General features: G+C 41.2%; 1 protein-coding gene across 1 annotated transcript; it reads left to right on the plus strand.

Moving 5' to 3' along the window:
• The first annotated feature begins 11,902 nt into the window (after nt 1-11,902).
• ppic (peptidylprolyl isomerase C) lies at nt 11,903-18,327 on the plus strand. Its single transcript, XM_028577655.1, has 6 exons — nt 11,903-12,161; nt 13,123-13,236; nt 14,298-14,391; nt 15,695-15,762; nt 16,047-16,163; nt 16,894-18,327. The coding sequence occupies exons 1-6, from the start codon at nt 12,057-12,059 to the stop codon at nt 17,020-17,022; spliced, it is 627 nt and encodes a 208-aa protein (XP_028433456.1). The 5' UTR covers nt 11,903-12,056; the 3' UTR covers nt 17,023-18,327.
• Nucleotides 18,328-20,373: the final 2,046 nt, after the last annotated feature.

The following is a 20,373-nucleotide window of genomic DNA, read 5'->3' on the forward strand; positions in this document are numbered from 1 at the left end:
ATATCATTAAAAGCTGTACAAACGGGGTACATTTTAAAAGGTTTAAGGCATCAGAGTCACAAACACAGAAATCTAAGAACAAGTATCATCTTCCTTTTTTTCTAATCTTATAACCTTCTCATCTCATAATTTTATAACATGAGTCGATTTACTTTAATTTTACATCCTAAAGTATTTTTTCTTCTATTGTTTCTTCTAATCTTGCTGAGCAGTATGGTTTATTTTTGCAAATGAGAAACGTGTCTGAACGCCATTTCTGAGACATACAATACGTAAAAACTCTAAAGCCTATAAAACACTGACAGTGAACTGACTTTAGCCTGGTTGACCCTCCGCTTCAGCCCTGCTCTGGTCCGCTGTCTCGGTCTCGGATGGTTGTTTTTGCGCGGATTTTACGCACGCCAAGCGCAAAAATAACCGCACCAAATAAAAGCAATAAAACCAAGCGCGCAGAGTTCGGATTAGTTTAGTATGTAAACCAGGCGGTGAGTAAAAGTGTCATCAGAATAAATAAATAGGTCCGGTTAAGTCCAAGTCAGATCGGCGGTCCGGCGTTCTCTCCGTGGCCGAACAGAGGCGTCTGTGGGTGGGTAGAGACGCGGCGACGCTCCGCTTGGTTCTCCTGGAGTTTCTCGGGATGTATTTTTTTTTTGTCTTTTGTTTTAATGTGAAAGTTGTTGAAGCGCAGGAGAGGCTTACTGCTGTCTGAGTGTGTGCGGGTCCTGGGCGCTAATTTCCGGGCAGCGGTGGAAGGTTTGTCCCTCCTCCAGGCTGCGGTGAACCATCGATGGGAGCCGGGATAGTTCGCTGCGTCCTGCGCGTCTCCAAAGCCAAAACTACCGGAGCGGCTGCTGCGCGAGCCTCTCTCTCTCTCTCTCTCTCTCTCTCTCTCTCCCTCCCTCTCTCTCTCTCTCTCATTCACTTGACCTCTCCCCCCTCTCCTCTCTCTCTCTCTCTCTCTCTCTCTCTCTCTCTCTCTCTTATCTCCTACAGTCTCTCTCCCCCCTCTAATTCACACGTATTATTTCTCTCTCAGCCTGTTTCAATGCTCACTTTCCTTTCTCCTCCTTTTCTCTTTCTCCATCCTCCTCTTCAAACTCTTTTTCTGTTTTCCCTCTCTCAGCCTTTGGCTTTACTGTCTTTTCTTTTTCTCCAGATTCAGCACACATACTGTAAAAATAAGATTCAGCTCAGTTCAATTCAATTTAGATGATCTTTATTGACTCTAAGTACAAATGTTCATATGGTCAGAGGAAAATAGGCTACATATAAATCTCTCTGTGTCTCTATCTACAGCAGAATATCTAAAGGTTGACCCAACTGTAAAGTGTACATGAACTGTGTTATCTTTATGTGTTCTCTTCTATTGACCTTTGCATATCCAAAGAAATAGAAGCAACATCTCTCCACACTATCGTGATGAATTCACATGTAAACAAACGCTAACGCAATATTTAGTAACATTTTTTACTGTCATTTGTGTTTTTAAGTCTAAAACACAAATGAGAAAACATTCTTTATATTGCATTAAAACCTCTGAAACCTTTTAATAGCAAATGTTAGTCTTGCCTGTCTCTTTACTGACAGAAGATGCTACCAACAAGTTGTCCAACTTAAATAATAAACCATAGGGAGTTTGTAGTTCTTCCCATTAGAAAGTTGTCCAATCAGCCACCACTGTGGTCAGGGTTGGAAACAAGGAAAGCTATGTAGAGCTTAGCTCCCCTGAAAGAAACATGAGCTCCACAGAAAACCTCATTGGAGAAATGTAGGCGGAGCTCTAAAATATCCTAATTTTTCTATGTATAAATTTATATTTTCCAATATGTTTAGGTAAACGGAGCAAATTCGCTTGTCAACCCCTGGGTCTGAAAAGTGAAGCCAATGCTGAAGTGCCTTAAACCTGCATTATTTCTAATTTCCAGCAAGGGGAGACTTCACTGGCGCCAAAACGAAAAAAATCTGTTCCTATAGAAGTCTATAGCATTGCCAGACCTTCCTCCACAGCGCTGGGGAGGAGGGTCTGTATAGTCCACACATCATTCCAGGATGGGAGAAAAACGTGCTCTGGTTTATTGGCATTTCTTCACACCAATCACAATTGTCTTGGGCAGTGCTAAAAAGCCGGGCGGAGTCATGGCCCGCTGAAAAATAGCCTCTGGAAGGAACTTGTTTTGGTGGAACGTGTACGTTCAAAGGTTGTTTTAGTCGTGCAACAGAAAACTCAAATTGGACAGATAGTCTAGCTAGCTGTCTGGATTTACCCTGCAGAGATTAATTCACACATTCACCCATTGTTGCTTTCTGTAATGAGCATGCGCCTGAAACAACAACAAAGGCGAACTACCGGTTTGTTCAAGTTTAGTTTGGGTCGCGTGCCACAAAGGTGTTGAATATAGAAAGGTAGAAGATAGGTGTCAAATCACTCTAAATCAGTACATAGATAGCTACTATTTTTTGTTTTAACCAAAGGAAAATAATCTCACTATTATGCTCAGAATGTTCCTGGTATTTGACGTATCGTTGACGTAGACTTTATCGCCACCTATTAGAGATGCTTACAAGTCTTTGAGTCTAAGGGCGTTTTCACACCTACCTCATTTGGTCCGGACTTTCGGACTTTTCAGTTTGGTCCGAACCAAAATTGCAGGTGAGAAAGGTGCCTCGGTTCGGATCAAAAGACCAAATTTTGGTCCGATCAAAAGAGGTGGTCTCGGTCCGGTTCGTTTGCAGTATGAAAACACTTTTTGGATGGTTCGGACTTTCGGACCAATTACAGGAAGTTAGGCAACTACGTACCATAGAAGAAGAAGAAAAAACCCTGCTGCTTTACTGCTTATTTGTGTATACAGCTGGTAGGCCTAGCACATTTACTGCTCGTGATCCGACCATATACTGAAGCAACAATGCTGTCATGAATGCATGAGATAAATGTTACATGTTTGATTTCTGTCTGATGTATGCTATGTCCTGCAGTATGTTAACACAAAACGGCTAATTATTAGCAGTGCTGTGTAGAGCCGGTGCTCCTTATTCTGCCAGTGAAAATATATTTTAGCCTAAATAGGTTATAATAGACAGGTTGTTGTCCATACTGTTGTGTACAGCATTGTATGGACTGAGCTTTGTTGGTTGAGCATGTTGTATAGATAGTGTTTTGCTGTTATTGCCGTTGAAATGCGGTATGTTGGAAAGTAAAAAAAATTGTTTTCAGTTTGTCTATGTTTGTCCTTTTTTGGTATTTCTAATGTATTGTTTTTTTCTGGGAAAAGATGGCCCACTTACTTTTGTAGTGGCCCGCCTAAAATACAATTCATGCCTAGGCTTTAGCGCTAGAGTCCAAGTCAAGTCACAGGCCTCTCGTGGTTATTATGAGTCTCAAAGTATCACCTGCTGTGCTCCATCCAGGGTGCTTATAACACTGCAAACCCTAATCCATCTTTTCATAACATCTAGCGAATGACAGTCGGAGTTAACCTCCCATAGATCGTAGCTATAGAAAGAAGTAAGCTAACGTTAGGTGGCCAATGCTGAACTAAAAGGGTACATTTTCAGGTGCCTGATAAAACTGTATCTGCTTGAGCCAGAATCCTTTATAATAATACCACATATTATGCATTCGGCGCCTCTTTTGTTTGGGGGGCCTTGTTGTATGAAGTTTTTAAAGCCAAAGCTTCTGATGAATGGCACAGCAGCTGCCGGTGCGGTTGACATGTTTGTTGTCATCTCTAACTCTCGCGCAGCAGATGCAATACCTATTACGTAGGTAGGTTAAAGTTTACGCAGGGATGGGAATAACATTCAGCTCATCAGACATTTCCTCAAAAACCTTTTTTTTTTCACTTTATTCCGCGTTTTGAGTCTGAGTCGAGTCTAAAGTCACTGTGTGTGTGACTTAAGTGCGACTCGAGTCTGAGTCTCAATTGTGTGTCCCAAACTCTGCCACCTACCGGCCAGGCATGTTTGTGCGGACAGAATTTCTTTTTTAAACGGAAGGGACAAGACGACACAAACACCGTAAACGTTCACCTTTTTAAATGCTGGTTTGAGCCTCAGGAAAGGTAAAGATACGTTGTTACGGGAACCGTCTCTTCTTATATTCATTCATCTTCTGAGGAACTTTAAACCCATCTGTCAGTGTTTCAACTAAGATTATCATTGCAACATTTATTATTATTATTATTATCATTATTACTGGTGTTGTAGGTGGTCGTCCTGCTGTCAGCTAACCTCAGCTGCTTTATTAACCTCTCACTTCAATTCAGAGTGTGTGTGTATGTGTGTGTGTGCAGATAAGACAGATTACAGCCAAGCTCATTGTGTTTCTATGTCTGTCTTGTTATCCACGACCCCAAGCTTTCCCACCCGTCTGCTGCTCACACACTCACACACACACACACACACAGAGCCAGGCATGTGAAGCATACAGTATGTGTGTGTACATCAGTCATTGTAAACTGCTGTGGATAAGAACATCAGCTAAATGCCTGAAAACGTAAATGTGTGTGTGTGTGTGTGTGTGTGTGTGTGTGTGTGTGTGTGTGTGTTGTTTTGACTGGCGTCGCCCTGACAGGCCCCATTTGTCATCCTCGGGACCTCTGGTGGATTGATAACGAACAAAAACACAAACATAAGCGTCTGAAAATGAACTCTTGTCGGTTTAGAGCGACTTTTTCAGCGCAGAGGAATGTGGAGCAACAACAGGCCGTCTGATTGGTTAAAGCACAAGTTCAGGGGCGACGGTAGCCAATGGGGAATTTACAAAGTTGGGGGTTTGAATCCTGGCTCCTCCGGTAGGTTAATTAAGCTTTATTTGTTTCAGCTGAAAGACTGTAAGTTAGTTAGATGTGACTCTAAAGTTTCCTGTGAAGGTGTTGTTATAGGGTATTTATACCTAGTTACAAAGTTAGTGTCAAATTTGACCAATTCCATGATTTGTAGGAAACATTCATGACAAAACAGAGATGACTGATGTTTTTGGCATTAAGGGAAGTCAAACGAGATCTCAAACCACTTACATGTCTTTAGTTTGTTTTTCTAGTCATTGTTGTGGTGTTTTTCTGAAGAATTGGCTGTAAGTCATCAAAATAACTCACTTCATTAGATTTGAGGGAATATTTCTGCACAACTGTATTCATATGTGGCAGGACATAACACTGAAGACACTTGTTCTTTTTATTATGAACTACTAATAAATGCTTTAACTTTTTTTTCAACAATTGAGAACAACCTGAACATAAACTCAAAACAACCTTTTTTTGATGACTTTAAATTTCTAATAATGTGGAAAAAAAAGAGCAGTTGCATTTTGTAGGATAATATATGAAAATGTTGTGCCTTCTGTAGGATTGCAGACAAAACCTTTGTGAGAATAAACTTTCAAATCCCTCTGATTTAGTTCAGTCTTTGATTTGGATCTGATGTATTATAACAATGTAGTGCAAATTATAACGATAATAATACATCTTTATTTATAAAGCACTTTGCAATCAGACAAAGAGCTTTACAATAAGATATCGCTGAATAAAGCAGCAGGAATCGACAGAGGGTATAGGAGAGGAAATGAGAGGAGATGTTTCAAAGTGATCATAAAGACAACTTGACATAATAAGTTATGTGCTCAAGATATTTCAGCACTGGACCAAAGAGGCATGTCACTGGCACGGCTGCATTAAGGATATTCCTACACACTGCTCTTGCATTCAACACCTTTATTGAATCAGCACGTTAAACTAAAATTCCGTTCCCTGCAGACCTTCTTTACAGTATGACTTCTCTTATGACTTCTCTTTAAAGATACTGAGCTCCTCTCAGATGCACACGGCATGTAGTATAGTTAAGAACAAAAATACAGTATAGGCATAGACAAAGGCACAGAAAGTCACATTAACAAGCGGTTATGAATTTGCCTGAGTATAACGTTTGGAAGTCTTCACAAGGATTAACAGCTCTTTATTTTTAAGTTTTGTGTAACTTATTCAATTTTTTCAACATGTAACACAGCTGAACTTAAAATGCCGTTTTATTCACCGTAATTAGTGATTAGACGTCACGAAGCATAAATCAGCAGAAGTTGATGATAAAAAAAAAAAACAAGATCATTGTTAAATGTGATTAGTTTCCTTTACATGAATGTTTTGGAGAGACGAGAAAAACTCAAAATGTAAACTTAATTTAAAGGAAAGGGATTTATATTTGTTCCCAAAAAAATCAAGACATTCTTGTTGAAGCGAAGTAAAATGAGACACTGAACTTGCAAGGTAAACTTGAAATAAACGGGTTATTAAAATTAATTTATAGTCGATTCAAACAAGCAGGAGAAAAGCTTTGTGTTATATATGTGACTGACAAATGAATGAATTGACCTTTTTTACCCATTTTATTTCTTAATATTTAGGGGTTGTATCACCGTAACGCCCCATAAAGGTCAGTCATGTTGATGTGACACTCCTGAGGCTGTAATCTTTGGTTTTTATCATATTAACGGTTACATTTGAGCTTTTATTTACTGTTTTTTTTTATCAGATTTTTTTTTTTTAATGTATGGACCAGTTTGTTCTGAATGTACATACACTATTATTTTTCCTCTCCATCATCATCATTAGTCCATAATTACAGTTCTTCTCCATAGTGTGGCTGTTGGAGACAGAAAGCAAAGAAAAAAGGAAAAAGCAGAGCAGGAGGAGAATAAGGTGTTTTCATCCATTGATTAATGGCTTTCTAAAGCAAAGCACATCGGAGGAGCCGGCCGATCGATAAATTAACTGCCCAAATTCATCATTTTCTACAACAAAAGCTAATTATTTAGACGGCTGCAGGAAAAGAAAAAAAACACAATATTAACCAGAGTTCATTTAGCAGAGCGGTGTATTCCTGCATGTGAGAGCACTGCAGAGCTGGAGGTCAGAATCAACATGAACATGGAGTGATTTAAACTGAGGTTACCAAAACAGATTTAGAGATGAACTCAGCTGCAGGGTTGGATGTAGAACGCCTCATTTAGGAAACTTAGGGGGAGCTCTGAAATATCACACCTTTTACTGTATAAATGTATATTTTTCTGTATATTTCTAATACTAAAGCCCTTATAAAAAGTTCCTGCTGTGGACATCCATGCGTGGGGGCATAACTATGAACTCAACGCACGTCACGCACCATACGTTATTGTTGCCAATGTAATTATTTGTTCTGTGGCTCCCTCTAACAATGCTCTTTAACCCTTGTCTTTGGGTCTTTGGGTCAAATTTGACCCATTTTAAAAATTTCTATATCAGAAATATGGGTTTCTTTTTAACTACCTAATTTTGATTACCTAAAAATAACATGGATGATGCCACACAACGGCTTCGCAAGTACAACAAAATATCGGATCTCCCCTTTTATTGAATTTCAATAAAAGTATTTTTATTTCATTTTTAAGCATTTGAAAAAAATGGAAATGTTTCTCAAACAGTATCTCGAGTGAACGTTGACATATACCCTTGATTATCCTTCCTTTAATATTAGTCTAAAAAATACATAATTTCTGCTTTTTGTAACTCGAGAATTAGGTATAATTTTCTATAAATGAGGTTTATTGACCATGAATTCCAAAAATAAGTGTAAAACTAGTCGTGTTAAGTTGGTGTTAGTGGTGTCTGTACATGGTAGTGAAAAGAAGCGTTAAATGGCAAAAAGGTGCCAAAACATTTTTAAAAAGCAGCAAAAGTGTTTAAAAAAAAGAGTATAAAATGTCAGAAAAAGTCTGGATTTTCAGTTTTCAACGGGCAAGTGCATGGTTGAATGGAAGACAAGGGTTAAATATGTATAAAAAAGACTAATAATATACTTAAGTAGAAATGAGAATCTAAGAAATAAAATAAGTTGAAATGTGTATTTGTGACCCAACCCACTATGCCCAAAACCTATGTCGATGTTGTACGATTCCACACCTCACAATTTACATCCAGCATCAGGGCAGGAAGCACTGTGTCCTGATGCAGCGTCCTCGGGTCAAGTCCAGCCGGGGACATTAGTTGCATGTCAATAAAGCCTGGCATCACCAAATGACGTAACGGCATATGAATATCACATCAATTTATTTAGCAACGTGTCATTTCACATTGTTTGTTGTCTCTGCTAGTCTCGCATTGCCAGACCTTCCTCCACAGCGCTGCGGAGGAGGGTCTGGCTAGTCCACACAGCATTCCGGGATGGGATAAAAACGTGCCCTGGTTTATTGGCATTTCTTCAAACCAATCACAATCGTCTTTGGCGGCGGAGCCATGGTGACTCTGCCAAATAACCTTGGGAAGGAACTTGTTTTGGTGGAACATGTGTACGTTCAAAGGTTGTTTAAGTTGTGCAACAGAAAACTCAGATTGGACAGATAGTCTAGCTAGCTGTCTGGAGAGATCTGAGGAGCAGTTAACCATAGTCCTCAGAAATCCACCGGAGTTTAGAATATCAACACAAAGAAAGCGGAAGGAAACGGAAGGAAACGGACATGCGTCGGAATTTCTGGCGGCACCAGAACAATCCCGGAAGTGAAACGTCATCGATATAGACTAGTCTCTACTGACTTATATTGTGACGTGTTATAAAGAGGGACAAAGTCCACGTAGGATGGTGGTCCGAGGTCGGGGTGGATGGATGGGTCAAACAAACGCAGGATTTTCATCGAGGACAACGCGGTTTGCGTCCCGTGCGAAACCAAAAGTCAACGTTTACTTATTTAAGTTGGCAACTTAACTTATGTACGTAACCTATCAGACTAAACTTGTTTTAACCAAAACCACGATCTTTTCCTAAACCAAACCAAGTAGTTTGGTTTGAATTCACAGCGTTAACCACATGCTTACAACTGACAAGTTGGAAAAGAGAACAAGTGTTAAATGGCACGCAAAAATGCGTTGATGTGACAAGCGAAATGTCGTTGCGTGCTATTTCTACGCCTTCCCATGATCATCGCAATGGTCAAACCTCATCTCTTTCTACCCTCATTTGCCCTCATCTCTCTATGGTTGACTATCTAAAAAATGACATAAAATACCCCAAAAATAATTTTTTCAAAAATGGTTCTGCCGATACAGTGAAACAGTCGTAATGATGGAGCATTTAAGGGACAACTTTAAGGTTTAAAGGGTTTACTTCCACTTAATGAGGCCTGTTGGTGTAAATCCCTGAGGGTTCGTTAGCACACAACTGATGGTAATTCAATTAAAAAAGGTTTGCGTGTCCCTTTTTTCACACACACACACACACACACACACACACACACACACACACTCACCCTCACAGGTAATCTTATGTATGTGTATGTGTGTGTGTGTGTGTGTGTATACATATTAGAGAGAGAGAGAGAGAGAGAGAGAGAGAGAGAGAGAGAGAGAGAGAGAGAGAGGGAGAGAGAGAGAGAGAGTTGAGAGGGAAAGAGAGAGGGAAAGAGAGGGGATGATCAAAGCGATGTCACTTTCATTTACATAGCAGCATGTTGTTAAGGTCCTGCTTTGACATTCAATTAAAACGTTTACATTTCTGCTTAATTAATTCGCCGGATGGCGGGAAGAAAAGACGAATGGACGGGCCGCTTTGACAGGAGACCGATAACCGTGTGTGTGTGTGTGTGTGTGTGTGTGTGTGTGTGTGTGTGTGTGTGTGTCTGTGTTAAGGTCACGGCAGGCTGACTATTATAATTCATCTCTATAGACATGTATTCAGCAGGGACTTATATTCTCTTTTTCAGCTTTATTTCCTGCAGCTGAAGCTGAAGCTGAAGCCGAGCCGAGCGGAGGTGTTGTTAATGCAGTAAAGTGTTTTAAAGCTGTAAAACACGTCTGTATGGACTTTATTATCCCTTGCTTTATTGTTAAAAACGACATGATGCAGCTCATTATTGATCTCTGTATGCTGGGAAATGCATTTGTTCGTTGACCAAGAAGAACATTTTTAAATCCACACAGCGTATTAACAGGTATGTCCTCCTCCAGCTGACAAGGGGCGATGTTGTGGATGCTCATGCAGATACAGCTGCAAAATTGCACATTTAATTTGTTAAAGGTCCCATGGCATGAACACTTTACTTTATGAGTTTTTTTAACATTAATAGGCATTCCCCCAGCTTGCCTATGGTCCCCCAGTGGCTAGAAATGGTGATAGGTGTAAACCGAGCCCTGGGTATCCTGCTCTGCCTTTGAGAAAATGAAAGCTCAGATGGGCCGATCTGGAATCTTCTCCTTATGAGGTCATAAGGAGCAAGGTTACCTCCCCTTTCTCTGCTTTGCCCGCCCAGAGAATTTGGCCCACCCATGAGAGAGAGACATCATGGCTTTGAAATGAGCAAAGTGGCAGTTGGTCAAGGACCACTAAGGTCTATATAAAAGAGACTTCAGATACAGTATTAGGGCACCACTAAGGTCTATATAAAAGACACTTCAGATACAGTATTAGGGGACCACTAAGGTCTATATAAAAGAGACTTCAGATACAGTATTAGGGGACCACTAAGGCCTATATAAAAGAGACTTCAGATACAGTATTAGGGGACCACTAAGGTCTATATAAAAGAGACTTCAGATACAGTATTAGGGGACCACTAAGGTCTATATAAAAGAGACTTCAGATACAGTATTAGGGCACCACTAAGGTCTATATAAAAGAAACTTCAGATACAGTATTAGGGGACCACTAAGGTCTATATAAAAGAGACTTCAGATACAGTATTAGGGGACCACTAAGGTATATATAAAAGAAACTTCAGATACAGTATTAGGGGACCACTAAGGTCTATATAAAAGAGACTTCAGATACAGTATTAGGGGACCACTAAGGTCTATATAAAAGAGACTTCAGATACAGTATTAGGGGACCACTAAGGTCTACATAAAAGCATTCAAAGAGCACCATGTCACGGGACCTTTAAAACACTTGTTTTAAAACTACACTATAAGATTTTACTTTTTTTTTAATGACCATAGTAACAGCTGGATGTTGTGTCTGTATTCATAAATCTGCAGCACCAGTTTGTGCTGCTGCAGCCGTTCTTATGCTCTGATGTTCCAGGTGTGCACAGGCTAACAGGTGTGACATTCGGCTTGTTACAACAAATGATCAAACACACTGATGTTACTGTTTCTATCAGCTCGGGATGGTAAAGGTCGACACAAACAGGACTGCTAACCTTTTTTTTGAGCAGAGAGATCAGTTGTGCAGCAGCAATGTTTCCCCCCCCGTCCCATGAGCCCCTCAAAGTTATTCATCAGACCGCTTGGAGGGTCTCCACCCACAGGTTGGGAACCACCGACTTAGAGTGTTTTAGACTCCTTTGTTTTGAAGTGTTACTTTGGGATTTGCAGTTTTTGAAGACCAAACATGAGCAGTTCCCAGATGCTTTACATATTTTATTTTATAATTTATGGTTTTGAATGCAGTTCAACCTGCATTTGTTCAGCTTTATCCCAAACTTCTGTTTTGACCACTTTCACTGCAGGAGGGAGCTTTAGTTATACAAGACGAGTCCCTTTAGATGTTTAAAATATTTACATTAAGTAAAAGGTGTCATTGACTTTTCTATGCAGCTTTTTGGCAAATATTCTTTTCATTTTCTCCCATCCCCTCCCCTCTTATTTTCCTCTCCTCATCTCTCTTTTATTGCCCTTTCATCCTATTCTCTCCTCTTGGCTCACCTTGTTTCCAGCCATACTTGTTTTTGTTTCATTTTCTCTCCTTGTTACTCCTTTCCTCTCCTTGTTTCATTCTTTCCTTTCATTTCCTCTCTTCTCCACTCCTTTCCTTGTTCCTCCACCTTGGCCCCTCTCCTTGTTATCTTTTCTTTCTCATTGTCTCCTCTCCTCTCCTCAGTGGGCGGGACTCTGATCCATGTCCAGCCCACAGGGGGGAGTGGTCTGTTGATGTGGCCGAGTTTGGAGCGCTGTATCACGGCCAGCCTCCCAGCTGTGACTCGCTGTGATTTCCTTTTCTTCTTCTTCTTCTTCTTCTCCTCCCCACGCTCACCCCCCCTCCACCCATCGCCGTTACTCCCAGTAGGGCCCCGGCTGCCGCCGCTGTCTCCCGTAAAGATGGAGCTCCGGACGATCATACCCGCTCTGCTCTTCGTCTCTGCCGCCTGTCTGCAGTCGGTGTCCGGCGCGGCATCACGGAGAGGACCGAACGTCACCGAGAAGGTGGGTGATGAGATTTGCCGCATCGAGCGTCGATTATAACTGGCACAGACACACACACACACACACACACACACACACACACACACACACACACACACACACACACACACACACACACACACACACACACACACACAGCGGAGGGAGGCCTGGACCGGGAACACGTAGTGTATCACCACGTAGGCTATTTACAGATCTTTCCAGAACATGTGAGACAATCCACACACACACACACACACACACACACACACACACACACACACACACACACACACACACACACACACACACACACACACGCACACAGCTGTACACGTGGAGCCTACATTCAGATGAATAGCCTACGCAGTTCGTTTGCCTGCAGGTCGTTCGCATGCGCTCACGCACAAATACACGCACGGGACCTGACCTGAATATAAATGTGTAGCTATAATTTTGTCATTTATGATGGCCAGTCTAATGCTTTTATTGTGAAAGGGTGCCCCTTCAACAGGGATGTTTGTGTTAATGAAACAGACAACTTACATGTTCAATGATATCAAATAATTGTCTATTAAAACAGATCAATATGTCTCCATAAAGTAACCTAGTGATCATGGACTTATACTCCTGTAAAAGTATATCAGTCAAACCTTCAGTGCAGTAATATTCTGTAAGTGTTTGCAGTAAATGGGCTATTTAGACAGAAATGTTACAGTAAATCATCTCGATATCCAGATACCCATCACAGGTATTGTACTAAAATCATATAGGCTGTTAAAAGCATCTCTTTTGTTAAACTCCATTCTTTACTTTCCAAACACATAAAACTGAGATAGCTTATAGTTTTAAACTTGAGAACATTTGTTCCACTTGTTTAGTTTTGATGGACGTGTGTGTGTGTGTGTGTGTGTGTGTGTGTGTGTGTGTGTGTGTGTGTGTGTGTGTGTGTGTGTGTGTGTGTGTGTGTGTGTGTGCGCAGGTGTTTTTTGACATCACAGTGGCGGGTCACGAGGTGGGGCGGATCGTCTTCGGCCTTTTTGGGGAGGTTGTCCCACTCACTGTCAGTAACTTTGTCGCCCTGGCAACTGGAGAGGTAGGATGATGGTGGTGCATACAAATGCGCACACGCACACACACACACACACACACACACACACACACACACACACACACACACACACACACACACACACACACACACACAAGTGTGTTCCATTTCACATATTCTTTATTATATTTTTCATAATCCTATTACAAATTCTTTCAGGCTTATAATTTTTTTATCTTATATATTTAATTCTAAAGTCAATGAAGTATCTCCAGAAAACTTTCAAGTCTGTAATTCATCGGGTTGTTTGTAAGTCTTTATTTAAGGGAAAGTTGATCAGATGACCCTGGATCATACAATGTTTCACTTTCATATCTGTAGTCAGTGTGATTTTATCAATAAAACGTTGTGTATTTAAATTTGAAAATAATTATATAGAGTGGTTGTGTGTTGCATGTGTCTTTTTAATTTATTTCTATATATTCAATGTACATACATTTCCACACAAAAAAAGTTTATGAAGCAAATGTTAGTTTTTTTTCCCACTGAGTCTCCCCCTAACCCTTTTAAAGCTGCTAACTCTCTCTAAAGGCTGATAAATGGTTCTGCGGAGGCTCCACGCAGTGCTTTCGCCGTAGCCTAGGTAAGTGGCCTAAAGTTTATGCTTGTGCCTTGGTGTGTGCGTCGAAACAGCTGGGGAGTGTGTGGTAGAGCGAGTGAGAGTGACGTGATAAGCATAGGGCATATAGGCATAGTGGAAGAGAAACAATGTGTCTCCCCTGTGCTTTTTGACCATGGTCGGCAGGAAAAGTTAACCCTCTCCTTGATTTCATGTTGTTGATGGAGAAGGAGAACCAGGAAATGAGTCGGGGGGAAATGCAACGCTACCAGGCAATGGCATAGTGACGTGTGTCGCCGTGACGTGTAGTTGCATTTTTTGAGAGGTGCACGTCAGGCTACGGCGTAGGGTCGGTATCTCATCGTACCTATGTACGTACCCACGGCGTCGATTTAACGCAGAAGCATAAACCAGCCTTTACTGTGAATGCAGTGGTCTTTGGGTTTGTATTTTTTGCACACGTTAAGTTTCTTGCATGTCTCTGCAGAAAGGTTATGGCTACAAAGGGACAAAGTTCCACAGAGTCATCAAGGACTTCATGATCCAGGGAGGAGACTTTACAGCTGAAGATGGAACTGGAGGTGAGACTCAAAGTGACACAATAGTACATCTTTTTAAATACCAAACACTCACTTCCTGTCGGATTGTACACTGAAATCAAACCAACAAGTCCTGGTTTGTTCCTACCCTCTAATACCACCCACAGGAGCAATTCCCGCCCTCAACCAGAGAATGTAATGGTCGTGGTTTTAAACACTTCAATAGCGTTGTGAAACCGTCCCAGTTGGTTATGTTTAGGCACCCAAACTACTTGGGGTTGAAAATCTGACGTTCCTTAGCTTCCTGTTATGCACGTGGGCGCTCTTATCATAGACAGTTAAAGAAATGGACACAGCGATGCCACAGACTTTGACGGAGACCAGTGAAGTAAATTAGAAGCACTTTTCCGGTGATGGCTGAGCGTACTGCACAGCCTCCAACAGAGCTTGACGATGTAGTGACGTGAGCAACCTGTCTGAATGTTGTAATTCTTCTGGTAGCTGCACCAAGAGAAATCTCAATCATTCCCAATCTTGCAGAGATGTTACTTCACATGAATTCACTTGCCACATACAGAAGTATTCCCAATCCATCAAAACGTTAAATATTTTGTTCTGCTGCTTTTCATGGACTCCCTATCGGCTTCACCCTTGACTCTTTGCCTCCACGTCCCCCCCGATCGCCTGCGAGCTTCTCCTGTACTATACAGTAATTTCTCTACTAAGTGACAGAAAGTTGCGTGGTCATGACACAATCGTTAGCCTATTTTACATAAACTGCAGCTTTGGGGCCATAACGTGAGATTCAAGGTAATGGAGCCTTTTATACATTGTCGTGTTTCTTTAGAAATAAACAATGGACAAATAGAGTCTTTAAACGCTTCAGATGTAAAGTTATTCACTGTCAAAGTGACGCCAAAATGAATGGGAGTCAATGGAATGCTAACAGGAGGTAATGGCTTGTTAGCCTCAGAATCTCCCCATAGGAGGTACGCTTTCCGGATACTCGCTTACCCCCTCGGGACAGCCTCAGTCAAACCATTAACTGTAGAAAAAAAGCATTGATACATCCACAGAAACTCGTGAAACTCCTCCTGCAGGGTAATCCATTTCTCTGCTGTCCATTCATATGCTCAGTGTTTCACCACAACACAACTATATACGTACACACAATGCTGTGAAGCCCATTAGTATTATAGGGTAAAACGGCCTATTTGTGAAATAAATCAGAGCAGTAGTTTGTACGCATGTAACCTTTCTTGTTAACTTCACACAGAGCAAGGAGTTTTTAGATTTCATGTTAAATTTGTCACCACCTGAAAGTGACCACACTTTTTCCATCCAGGTCACAGCATCTATGGAACGACTTTTGCAGATGAAAACTTCAAACTGAAGCATTTAGGAGCCGGCTGGGTGAGCTCACACACATTTGTGTTTCGGTTTATGACCTCAGTTTCTACTTTAAATCTACTTTTTCTTGATGGGAGGATCAGCTTGGTGACCTAAAACCTGAACATTACTTGTCAAAATGATGATGGCATTGTGTGTGTGTGTGTGTGTGTGTGTGTGTGTGTGTGTGTGTGTGTGTGTGTGTGTGTGTGTGTGTGTGTGTGTGTGTGTGTGTGTGTGTGTGTGTGTGTGTGTGTGTGTGTGTGTGTGTGTGTGTGTGTGTGTGTGTGTGTGTGTTGATGTACCAGGTGAGTATGGCGAATGCCGGTCCGGACACCAACGGATCGCAGTTCTTCATCCTGGCTACCAAAGCACCGTGGCTGGATGGGAAACACGTGGTTTTTGGCAAAGTCCTGGATGGGATGGTGAGTGGACCCTCAGACACTTTTCATTAATCTGCTGCATGTTGCTTTAAAGAATAGGGAGGTTTTGACATATGGTTAGATTTCCATTAACAGATATGACATTTGAAGTTGTATAATAAAGTTGGCTGAATTATCCTAAGCAGAGTCTGAGGATTTAAAGTGCTCATATTATATACTCATTTTCAGGTTCATAATTGTATTTAGAGGTTATATCAGAATAAGTTTACGTGGTTTGATTTTCAAAAAAAACACCATATTTTTGTTGTACTGCACATTGCTGCAGCTCCTCTTTTCACCCGGTGTGTTGAGCTCTCTGTTTTAGCTACAGAGTGAGACATCTCATTTCTGTTCCATCTTTGTTGGGAGTCGCACATGCGCAGTAGCTAGGTAAGGACTACTAGCCAGTCAGAAGCAGAATATGAGGGCGTGCCATGCTAGCAGCTAGGCGAGCATTATAACGTGTGTTACAAAGTGACCACGTGTGTCTCTGAAGTAAAGGCTGGACTACAATAGAGCTGTTTGGAGCAGTTTGTGAACAGTGTTTTCTTTTGGAGATGGTAAGTCCCTTTGGGGTGGACTTTGGACCTTTGGATATGAGCACTTAAAAACATTCTTTGTGCCCCAAAATCTTAGCTTTGCAATTATGGAAAAATAACCCAAGCTCCTTGTTACAGATGAACTCCTATATAAAACCTGTATCTTACCCGCTTCTGTCCGTCTCCTCTGGCAGTCTGTGGTTCACACCATCGAGCTCCAGGACACCAACGACAGGAACCTGCCGTACACCGAGTGTGTGATCGTCAACAGCGGCAGGATCCCCGTCAAAGAGCCCTTCGTGGTGGAGGTGGAGGGCTGGTAGATACCACTGTTAGATGGTTTACTGTAGAGCAAAGACACTATGTGATTATTTCTGGTGAGCAATCAGAAGTCCAGTTTGCCAAATTCACATTCTCATATTATCACCAACATGCTAGCAACTAGGGCTGGGTTTTTGTTTGAAATGTTTTGATTCTCTATGCTCAAGTGAAAACCTTCTATCTCCAAAATTACCACTTTTTTAGGATTGCCACGTTTTGAACTAGATTCAATTTCGACGACAAAGCAACTTTAGAATCAGCAGATTTGGGCTTTTTTATTTTTTATTTTACAACCAAAAGGTTTTAAAAGGATTCATGAGCCTTAAGCCATGCTTTTAGTTGTATAAATCTAGTCAGAAAGTCTCTTAGTTGGCAACACTGATTATGTTTATTTATTTGTAATGTACCCTGTGTAAAAGGACCAGTCATAGATGAGCATGTGAAACAAACGCCAAAACACACTATATGCAGAGAGAATTCATCAAGTTCACTGTGGTTCATGCTAACTTTTTTATGTTAGCTGGCATACTTGCGTATTTAGTGGATGGTGCCAGTTAGCATCCTCCCTAAAATTCTGTATCAAACTAAATAATGAACTGTGCTTTAAACATGACAAACATCATGCAAACTTGAATTTACAGAACTATGTAGCTCCTCTTTAATCTCTAATTGCCAAAATCATTCTCTATTTGTCATTTGCTTGCATTTGCTATGCAACTAATAATAATATCTTCATTTCAATTACTGTTAACAAACATATGCAAAAAAAGACGTACTGTAGCAAGCGTCAAACGCCATTCTTGCACTTTATCTTTCCATCGTTGAAATGAAGATTTCCTTTCTCCTGTTGTCATTAAATTGAGATATTGTCTTCCTGATGCTTTATGAACCATATCATGTTTGCAAAAACTACAGCACAAATTGCACAGGAAGGAAAATTAAGTGTGGAAGTGTGTGTGTTAATACTGTAGCTGTCCCCTCAGTAATGATTTAAATGCTGTACTTTGTGTTAGCGGTGTGTTGTATCTATCTGACTATGACCAGATCAGTGAACTAATTCTGACTGTAAATGTCATTGTTCTTTTAATGTTGTGGTTGTGATTTCTGTTAACCCGAAACTGTCACGGTAGCGTAATAATCCAGGAAGGTTATGACTGATAATCTTCATGTCGCTCAAGTAAATGCAGCATTTAAAACCTCTTCACCAAACATATCAGGAGTTTTGTTTTCATTATTTATAGTAACAGCAGAAGAAGAGTGCCAACATGTGTGTTTTATACAATAAACAATATGCTGTTGCAAACAAATCTGAGACAATGTTCGGTTTATTTGTCTTATCTTTTTCGTTTTTTCCGTTGTGTTGCAGTTGCTTAATGCAGCGTTCAGGTGATCCTCGTCAACTCTTTTAGGGCCTTTTCACACCTGAAAGTCCAAACCAAGCTTTACATTTTTGTTACATTGTATACATTGGATGTGGTTAGTTTTAGTTTCACATTGCAAGGATGCACTAAAGAACTACATTACATACCTACGTCCTGTCGTCATCACCTACGCAAGCTGCGTCAAAGGGTATACCTGGCCCAAGGCCCGGGGCCAATGCAAAGGTCTCTTACTACTACTTACTTACGCCTATCGCTCCTTTTTCATGGAGCATAGGCTGTTGACCACAGCTTGCCAGAGTGTCCTGGACTTCCAGCTTCCAGCTGTTTCCATGTCATCCTGCTCTGCTAGATGTCTGTCTCGAGGTCCCTTCGCCAGCTAATCTTGGGCCTGCCTCTCTGTCTTGTGCCTTGGGGCGGTTCCATCTAAAGACCTGCCTAGTGGTGCTTCTATTTAGTTTCCAGAGTGTGTGGCCAATCCATCCCCATTTCTTTCTCTTGATCTCTTCTTCCTCTGGTTGTTGGCCCGTTCTCTGCCAGAGATCATTGTTGCCGCTCTGGTCAGTGGATGCTCAAGATCCGCCGCCGGCAGCTGTTGATAAATGTTTGTACTTTTGCCATTGTGTTCTTGGTTGTCCTTAAATGGAATGGAAGTACAAAAATTTACTATATGATGTGTACTACATATCACTGACAATGCAAATTATATTGTATTTACATGATAAATACATTTATCATTAGAACTTATTTCATCTTGTCATCTGATCCCCCACCCTCTGCAGTTATTGTGAGAATTGTCTTGTGTAGTGTGATCCTGTAGTGTCAAAGGAACAGCGATGGAATATTGAGCTGAAACCCCAAATAGCCAATAAGAGCGAGCTGACTGGGAAGCAGCACCCACGTTCAGCCCCGACAAAACGTAGCAACTCGAGACGGGGGTGCGTTGAACACACTGTTGTGTGCCCAAGCGGTCTGCCCTTTCATTACCACAAGTTTACAGACAAGTCTCTTCTGATTCGTTTTCACCTGTGACACAGCCAATAAACGGGAGAGACACACCCACCAAACGAGAGAAAACACAACTCAAAGCCGTTCCACACCTTTTCCGAAGAAACGTGTCGTTCAACCAGGAAACCGTAGCAAAATGGTGCACACCGTTTTGAGATTGAATGTGCCCCATGATTCTGTTTTCTCAGACATGACTTCACCCACAATTTTTCTTTTTTTGGTGCAAAGCATAGCACACACAAGTGCAACCTGCTGACAATGACAGTTGGCCGCGTTTGATCGCACAAGTTTTTGCTTGATCCGTAGTCCCTCGTTTGAAGTTTGTGGTCCTGCGTCTGGTTTGTGCGTTCTTACGACTAAAATATACAAAATCGGTTAAAGGAGAATTCCGGCCGATATTTACCTGAATCTTGTTCGCTAGATGTCTCAGAGTTCTGTCGAAAGGGAAAAAAATGACCAAAATCGGTGCTAGAAATGCCAGTTGTGGGGGCATGTTCTAAAGAGTGCATTTGTGCCTCTTAACAGACACAAAATGCAATTAAAATTTTCGTGCAACATGAACAGGGCCCTTATGTGACAACAAGATGCGTTTTCCACTCAGACATTGTGAAGAAACAATTTAAATTCAAATTTTGTACTGTCACCTCCCTCTTTTTCCATCGGTCAAGAGTCGATCACAGAGGTCATGCCTTCGCGATGAAAACTTGAAGTTTATTTCCCCCTCAAAAATAGGTAATTGAGTACTGTAGTGGCTATGACTGTAACTACATGGAAACGGTCCAAATGATGCCTGTGGCTTGCACAGTAATAGCGTTGCTGAAGGCTAACTCTAGTCTCGCGCCGAAGTCCCGTGGGAATTCAGTTGTTTCAGGAAATGGTAAACAAAGAAACGTGAACCATTTCTTTTCCACAGTAGATCAACACACGTTATTCTCACTCCAAGCTTCTTCCCTTGTGAACACCTCC

Source organism: Perca flavescens, chromosome 5 (assembly GCF_004354835.1).
Source record: "Perca flavescens isolate YP-PL-M2 chromosome 5, PFLA_1.0, whole genome shotgun sequence".
NCBI classification, from domain to species: Eukaryota; Metazoa; Chordata; class Actinopteri; order Perciformes; family Percidae; genus Perca; species Perca flavescens.

Coding starts and splice junctions, on each gene's coding strand:
- ppic (XM_028577655.1), top strand. CDS start 12,057: ATGGAGCTCCGGACGATCATACCCGCTCTGCTCTTCGTCTCTGCCGCC. Junction 15,763..16,046: donor AGCATTTAGGAGCCGGCTGG/GTGAGCTCACAC, acceptor TTGATGTACCAG/GTGAGTATGGCGAATGCCGG. Junction 16,164..16,893: donor GCAAAGTCCTGGATGGGATG/GTGAGTGGACCC, acceptor CTCCTCTGGCAG/TCTGTGGTTCACACCATCGA.